This window comes from Colias philodice, chromosome 9 (assembly GCF_061535455.1).
Source record: "Colias philodice isolate Cphi_HAF_F1 chromosome 9, ilColPhil1 Martin Lab GWU primary, whole genome shotgun sequence".
NCBI classification, from domain to species: domain Eukaryota; kingdom Metazoa; phylum Arthropoda; class Insecta; order Lepidoptera; family Pieridae; genus Colias; species Colias philodice.
The window spans coordinates 8,333,329-8,341,604 of record NC_143094.1 but is presented as its reverse complement, the minus strand read 5'-3'; the positions used below and the strand labels follow the sequence as shown (position 1 = coordinate 8,341,604).

Genomic DNA, 8,276 nt, shown 5'->3' with positions numbered 1-8,276 from the left:
TAAGAATCGGCTCGTAAGTTTTAACTTGTGGTAACATTCATGCATTGATTTATATTAATTTATATAATGACATGCTCATTGTATTTGTCTCACATTTGTCTGCTAGACTGCTATATCTATCATTGATATTCAGTTAATTCGAACCACTACAAGAATGTAAGGAAGGAGAAAAGCTTTTGTTCACACTACTCAGAAGAGCTAAACGATTTTCACGAAATTTTTTGTGGATTTTTAACAATCTCAGCACAGGTCTAGTATCTAGTTTAGTCGACCGTCGTGTCTTTTTATTGTGTTACTATTTATAAATTATAATGTGTGTATAAATAAACATTTTTTCATTTTTTATTCAAATTATTTTGATCGTGATGTAGGTGTTATTCAATATATCATAATTAAGCATTTCATTAAATAATGTGTACCTGTGTATATTTTCATATAGGTAGGTAATAGGAATGTTGTTTATTATGGATAACAGGAAAAATGAAAGACAATAATATTTTATATTGAGGTGTAAGTTTATTCGCAAGTTACGGCCCTGCCTTCATACGAAACTGCTGAATACGCCGTTCGCACGGGAATAGAATGTGGGTCCGATTTCCCTGAGTTAGCATCCAAGTTTACGTCTTTATAATTATTAAAATGTATAAATTCATTCTTTAACTCCGGTCTGCATCGTGCAGACATGGGTGTAAAAGTCTCACTTTAGTTAATAAATGTAGTTATAAAGTAAATCTAGTTTTCTTTTGGGGCCTCCGGCTGCGGGAAATGTAATTGGCGCAGTCGGTAGGATCCTCAAAAAACGTGGCATAGAACCTTGCTATCGCTACGGAGCTGAGGATCCAGAATCTACGGTTTCTGCGGCCTGGAGGCTAAATCAAACATCGATCCCAAAAAGTAACCAGATTAATTGGTAAGTACATAGAATAGTTCTGTGTTGCTTCCTTTTACTAGTTTATACCTATTTTTAGTCCTAATTTCCTTTCCATGATTTTCCATCCGTGAAAGTCAAATTCCCAAGAGCACTACATTGAGTTAGGCTGCTCGTAGACTAGTTTTAAATAATATTAGAGATTTAGTTTAAAATTAATTAGATTAACTAGATTGTAAAGTTATATTATAAAGTTAATGCTGAAGGTAGTGAATAGCCTAATTTCTTAATCAATGGTAAATTAAATAAAATTACATACCCAAAATTGAGTAGGCATTCAAAATCCATTAATAAATAATTTCAGGATCAAAAAGACAAAACCACTCTATATAATGATTTGGCATCGGTTGTAACCATGAATCGGTTGTAACCATCACAGAGGCAAAAAGTACACTTTATATAAAAAAAAAAATTCTACAAGCTTTTATTCGCGGTTTATAGGAGCCCTTAGGTTCAAGAATTCAATGTATGCGGCCGATTTCAATTGAAAAAACGTTTAAAAATTGTGACCAATAAATTTTTTATTTAATTTAATTTAATTTAATCATTAGAATTTAAATGCATCTTATTTACAGAATAAATATAATTTTAATCATTAGTAAAAGTGATATAAAAGAATTTAATTCGAAACCCGTACCCATAGCGCAGCGTCACCATTCCAGGGACGTACTGCATTTAATTTTTCTGCATCATCTTACATGTCGCAAACCATACAAACCTTATTTGGTATATACAACCCTATATACCTTTAAAACCCTATTTATCAAGCTAATCCACATCACCCGCATATAATCCCCGTAGAAATGTTTTTCGGTTACCTAATAGGAATAAAAATCAAGGCCCTAAACCAATGAGTGGCATCAGTCACCATGTTACTTTTACTTTTTACCTTTAACACAAAATAATTTGAAAATGCGTGAAACGAATATGCATGAATTATACCCACCTGAGTACGGCCCTGACTTTTATTCCGAGAATTATTCGTATTACAATTATAGTGAATCGCCTTATCGGTATATACTATACAATACATATGATCCGAACTTTACACACTATGCTTGTAATAGCTTTACTGACTATGAAGATTAAGATCGATCATCACAGGTATAAACCGGTACCGGTATTAATTTGGATTACAAGATTCTATAAAATATGACAATTTCATTAAAGCTTTTCAAAAAAATCAGCATTCAGTTTATATCATCAACTATTGTAGTTAATGAGATAAAACAGCCATCTATTCTTTCTCCGATAGTGGAAAATCAAAAGAAAATTAATTTCATATTAATTCAATTCTTAAAAAAAAATTAAGTGACAATAACCTTATTAGATACATTAAGTTAGTTAATCATCATTCAATGTTAGTTATGGAAACAGTTAGGAAGATGATTAAGAAATTAGGTAAGATTTATAATAAGAATCAAATATAAGAATTAAAAGATAGGGAATATTATAATATACTTAAGCCTGGATACTACTTTTCGAATAAGCAAATAGTAATAATTTTTAAATTTCCATTAGTTTCTACTAGTAGATATTCTTGATTTATTTCATTTAGTTATTTTTACAAATAAGAATAGGCAGGCCCTCATCCCTTCCTATCCCTATATAGCAACTAATAGTAACTCATTCTTGTACATAGAGGCTGAATGCCCGAAGTATAATATCTGGTATCTCTGAGAATCGGAAAACAATCAAATTCAGACGAAGCCGGACTGTATTCAGGACTTCATTCAGATTCAGAATCAAACCTTAAATAGTTCCTGCGAGACGACGTTATTTCACTCTCAAAAGAAACGACGCAAGAATTAGATGAACGACATTACATACAACTTTACCACGCTCATCTAAAACCTCACTATAAATGCAACAAGAGGACTTCGTGATACTCCAAGGTACATTCTTATTAACTATACCTACTGGATGTATGTACGAGTCGGAGAATTTCAAGATCTATAATGTAAATGACAAAATTAAGGAACAGGCACTGAAGATAAGCGATATAGATATCAAGGAAATTAGAAATAAATAATATACAAGATACGCAATTCTCAACTCAGTTAATTTGGAGGATTAGCACAAAATCCAATAGCAAGTTTTAATGCAAACCCCTATCGCTATAGAAAATGATCCTGTAATATATCAAACCACTATCCCTATATACATAATTCTGGTTGGTGCAGTCTTAATTTTGGCCATTTGGTACACGATGTGACGCAGATCGACACATACTTTATAGAGGACCACAGATGAGCAGATGAGCCCCAGCTTCCAGCAACATTTTTTCACAAAATTCAAAAATGGTCGCTGAACTTCGGCGGGAGGAGTTACGGCCCTGCCTTCTAGTCCGGGATACATCGCCCATTTTTGCAAGTGATTACTATCAAGGTAATTTTTCGTGAGTAGCTTTATTTTGATGAGATGCCCAATAATTGCATGTACGAAACTCTCGATTGTGGTAGCTTACAGAGGTAACAAGGATAAAAATTTTTGATTTGACGGTTCTCAAATATTTATTACGCAATTTGTAGGACAATATGTCTGTTGAATTATTTAAGTATTAAATAAGTGAAAATAAAAAAATCAGCTGGTTAGTAATCATTTATGATGACTTCGTTATCGATACACATTGGAAAGGGGGACTCTTTGATCAAACCATAGATTTTGTAGGACAAATATTTTTTCGAATAATTTAGATAATTATCTTGAGATTGAACAAAAAAAAACATTCAGTTAGTAATTAATATTTGAGAACCATCAAATCAAAATATTTTATCCTTGTTTCCTCTGGTAGCTACCACAATCGAGAGTTTCGTACATGAAATTATTGGGTATCTCATCAAAATAAAGCTACTCACGAAAAATTAGCTTGATAGTAATCACTTGCAAAAATGGGCGATGTATCCCGGACTATTCATACGAAACTGCTGAATACGCCGTTCGCACGGGAATAGAATGTGGGTCCGATTTCCCTGAGTTAGCATCCAAGTTTACGTCTTTATAATTATTAAAATGTATAAATTCATTCTTTAACTCCGGTCTGCATCGTGCAGACATGGGTGTAAAAGTCTCACTTTAGTTAATAAATATGTAGTTATAAAGTAAATCTAGTTTTCTTTTGGGGCCTCCGGCTGCGGGAAATGTAATTCGCACAACAATGTTTCATACAAATTTCCTCGTTTTGTACACACCTTTTCATCGTTTGTTTTGTAGATATTATCTTTTATAAAAGTTGTCTCTCTAAAATTTTAACATATTCGTCATGTCTGTTCCCTATACCTAATTCTCTTCACCACTGTAGTTAAATTATAAAATAGAGGATTCACTAAGGCAATAATAGTATTAGGATGAAAGAAATAGTCACTGCGGAAAATAAAAATACTAAACAATATACAAAAATGTGTTTAAAAGAACACGGAATGGGCTCTTATCTCGTAATATCAGCCTTCCAGTAACATCCGACGTGACGTGGCACTCTAGAGGACAGGCCGTTCCTCTGCGGAGGTGTAACTAGTGCAAGGAGTATCGAAGACAACAAGCAGAAACCAACTGCCGGGAAGCGAGCGCACACAACAGCTGTGGGCCCGCTTCGCATGACCGGTATGCGTATACGAAGCTCAATTGTTTATTTTTTCTAATGGACATTGCACGAATCACACTGGTATCAGTGGACTGGCCACGAGGCTGCCAGTTACAATAATTAATAAGAAAAATTCGTTACTAAATAACAACTAAATCACTTTAAAATTATCTCTTATTTTAAGTTTGATTTAGGTTAATTATATTCTGTGTTATATTATCGCGATTAATAAAATTTTCACCCTCTCAATTTTACCATCCTCGTAACTAACCCCTATGTAAGAGTACTAGTGTTGTCAAAACACCAAATTGGATCGCTTCCTTGCAATATACATTAAATGCATGACATTACCTACTATTACTTATATACTTTCATAATGCCAAAAAACATTTTTACTCAATAAGACATATACTTTCCAGGTTTCAATAGTGTTCCACTTCGCAACGACATTGCGTCTCGAAGCACCTCTCAAAGAGGGCTTGGAAATGAACACTCGAGGGACACGGCGAGTGTTAGACGTGGCTAAGAAGATAAAAAATTTGGTTTCCTTTGTCCATCTGTCTACTGCGTGCGGTATGTGGATTGGGAACTATTATATTATCTTTAGTGTAATTTCTCTTCAATATATACTTATTAAATAGTTATATAACCTATAATATAAGTTGGAAGAGATTAGAATTAGTGATTCTGAAAATGTACATACCGAAATATATTAGGATTATTATTTGTGTACTGTTTTGATTGGTTTATAGTTTTAAAATGTGTGTATAATAAAAAATAAACAATGTGTGCACATGATCATATATTATAAAAAATATGAGACTGAGACAATGGTGAGAATAAAAAAATAATACCGTTGTTAACCAAATTATCTGTAAGTTCTCGAATTATTGCAATTTGTAACACATACTATAAAAATATTATAATAATTATCTTAAGTTTATTTTTTGAGTAACTACTTATCTACTGATTTACATGAAAGGTGAAGGTCAGGAAAATAAATGAAAAGTCAAAACAAATTCAAAAGAAGTTGTGACTACATTGTATGAAAAAGTGAAGGTCTTCTGCAAGACGTATAGCAAATACTAAAATATATTGATTACTTATCAATTATCATTTACCGATTTATTATAAAAAAAAACTTAAATAGACCTGGTTTAAACCCAGACTATAAATTTCTTGTGAAACAGTGATTTAAAACTTGTTTTTATTGGTTTAAACTGACTCTAACCTCTAAACAACAAATTGACGTAACTCTACCGACTAAAATCTAAACCATCGTAAAACCAGAGAGCGCAATGTTTTACCTAATTTACCTTTAGACTATAGATAGTCTATGGTTTTGTATTATGACTTTACTAAAGCCATGGTTTTACGATTCAGTTTAGTAGTTAGTCCGTGTTTTGTTGACGGGTAATGTATTTTTCAAGGTCCACGACCCCCCAGCGGATCCCCACGCAGTGCTCCAAGCTGCTAGCTGGCTGACTGACGATCAGCTGAACTTACTGGCTCCCTCACTAATGCAGAAACACCCCAACTCGTACACTTACTCTAAACGGTTGGCTGAAGCTCTGGTTAGGGAGTCTTACCCGGACTTACCGGCTGTTGTTGTACGACCGAGTATAGGTAGGTGTTATCTTAACTAATATTATAAATGCGAAAGTTTGTAAGTATGGATGTTTGTTGCCCTATCATGTAAAATCTACTGGACGGATTTGGATGAAATTTTACAGGAATATAGGTAATACGTCTGAATAACACATAAGCTATAAGAATACTTGATATTGCACGCGGGTTCGTCTTCAGATGAAACCGCGCAGCACATCTAGTTTATTATAACTTATACTAAAGACGTGTGTTTCATTATTTTGGAGATAGACAGCGACATAGGCTAATTTTTACTGGGGTGAAACGTCTCATTTCAATAGTTTATTTACAAATTAAAGAGGGTTGTACAGAACAGATTTTAAGGAAAGTTCTTTGTGTAAGAATTGTTACGAATTCGGAATGTGTATTCGTAACAATTTGTTCGTTATAATTATCTAGGTAATAGAGTTGCGTGAATAGATTTTTAACCTATGCAATACACTTATGTATGTATGTTATTGACTTTTTTAAATTTAATATCTTTTGGATAGTGATGATTATTGCAATAATATCTATTAAATTGTATATTCTAGACGTGTTGCTCAGATGTTTTTAACCAACTTTAAAAATGCTGGAGGGTTTATGTTTAATTGTAAATTTTTTGTTATAAAGTAGTTATATCATAATATTTTGTAGTTCCCAAAGCAATAAATGACCACAATGTATAAACATAAATTAATATTGGTTCTAACTAAATTATTAATAACGTAATAACAACGTTTTTCGCTCGGTTATGCATAATTGAACATTGTGTTTAACACGACATTACTGTTGTTTTTGCTCATGCATTGTGCCAGAGTTTAATGTTTTGACCTCTAAAACATTTTGTAAGAATACATATATACGAATTTTTATTTTATCCATATATTCATTACTAGCTGCGCCCTGCGGTTTCACCCGCGTGGCTCCGCTCCTGTTAATCTTAGCGTGATGATATATGGCCTATAGCATTCCTCGATAAATGGGCTATCTAACACCGAAAGAATATTTCAAATTGGACCAGTTATAGTTGCTGAGATTAGCGCGTTTAAACAAACAAACTCTCAGCTTCATAATATTAAGTACATATAGATTACGAATGAATCAATCCCAGTAATAACAATTATTCTCGGAACAAATTTTATAATTAATTATATTAATTTCAATATTTCAACTAGGTACGTGCGTAATGCCTTGGAAGAGTTATATAAAGATTAGATTCTAAAACGAAGTAGGTAATTACGTGACGTAAGAAACCTGTATATATGTATAATCGTGACAGTCTAAAGTACACTTTTGTGCAGATTCAGAATATGTAATTTTGTCATTTTCTTAAATACTTATATGTAGGACTATGCTCCAGGATCCCAGATATTTTACTATTGATTACTACCAAGCTAATTTTTTTTATCTCGATTGTTGTCGCTAATAGGGATGATGATATTGCGTTGAATTGACAATTCTGTATTTTTCTTTAAAATCTCAAGGTAATCATTGTCATTATTTATAAAATATCTGTGCTACAAAATTTATGAATGTTAAGGCTAGATTAGCCTTGATTCTGAACTCGAGGAATACATTCAATACATTAACCCATTGACCACCGAGCGGCCCGATCGGGCCGAGACACCATAGATTTTCTATTGTGTCTGTGATCCGAGGACTGACGGATTAATTACAATACATTCATTCAATAAATCATATACTTATAAAGTTATAAGTCAAGACTACGACATGTCACATTCATATTGAGAAATATTCCGTTTTGATACATATACTTGTGCAACTTTATTTTAAACTATTTTCTATTCCTGTCTTGTAATTTTCCTCTCTTATTGTATTTAGTTTCTTGTTTATTTTGTTTCTTTTATCCTATTTATATTTTATTTATATTTCCCTAACGAAGTTCTATACTGTTTTTTCAGTGACCCCATCTCATCAGGACCCTGTACCAGGCTGGGTGGATAACCTCAACGGTCCCATAGGCCTTATGATAGGTGCTGGCAAGGGAGTAATACGTTCCATGCATTGCTATGGACATTACCATGCTGAGGTCATACCGGTTGATATTGCTATCAACGCGCTTGTCGTCATCCCGTATTATTTGAATACTAAGGATGAAAGGTAAGAAAAATATATTTA

General features: G+C 33.0%; 1 protein-coding gene across 1 annotated transcript in view; it reads left to right on the top strand.

The window, feature by feature from the left end:
- LOC149485975 (putative fatty acyl-CoA reductase CG5065) overlaps positions 1-8,276 on the top strand; it is a 40,879-nt gene that overhangs the window by 27,334 nt on the left and 5,269 nt on the right. The window contains exons 5-6 of the mRNA XM_089698631.1: positions 5,939-6,134; positions 8,060-8,258. Of these exons, the coding sequence (XP_089554757.1) occupies positions 5,939-6,134; positions 8,060-8,258 (395 nt within the window). The remainder of the gene's footprint in view (positions 1-5,938; positions 6,135-8,059; positions 8,259-8,276) is intronic.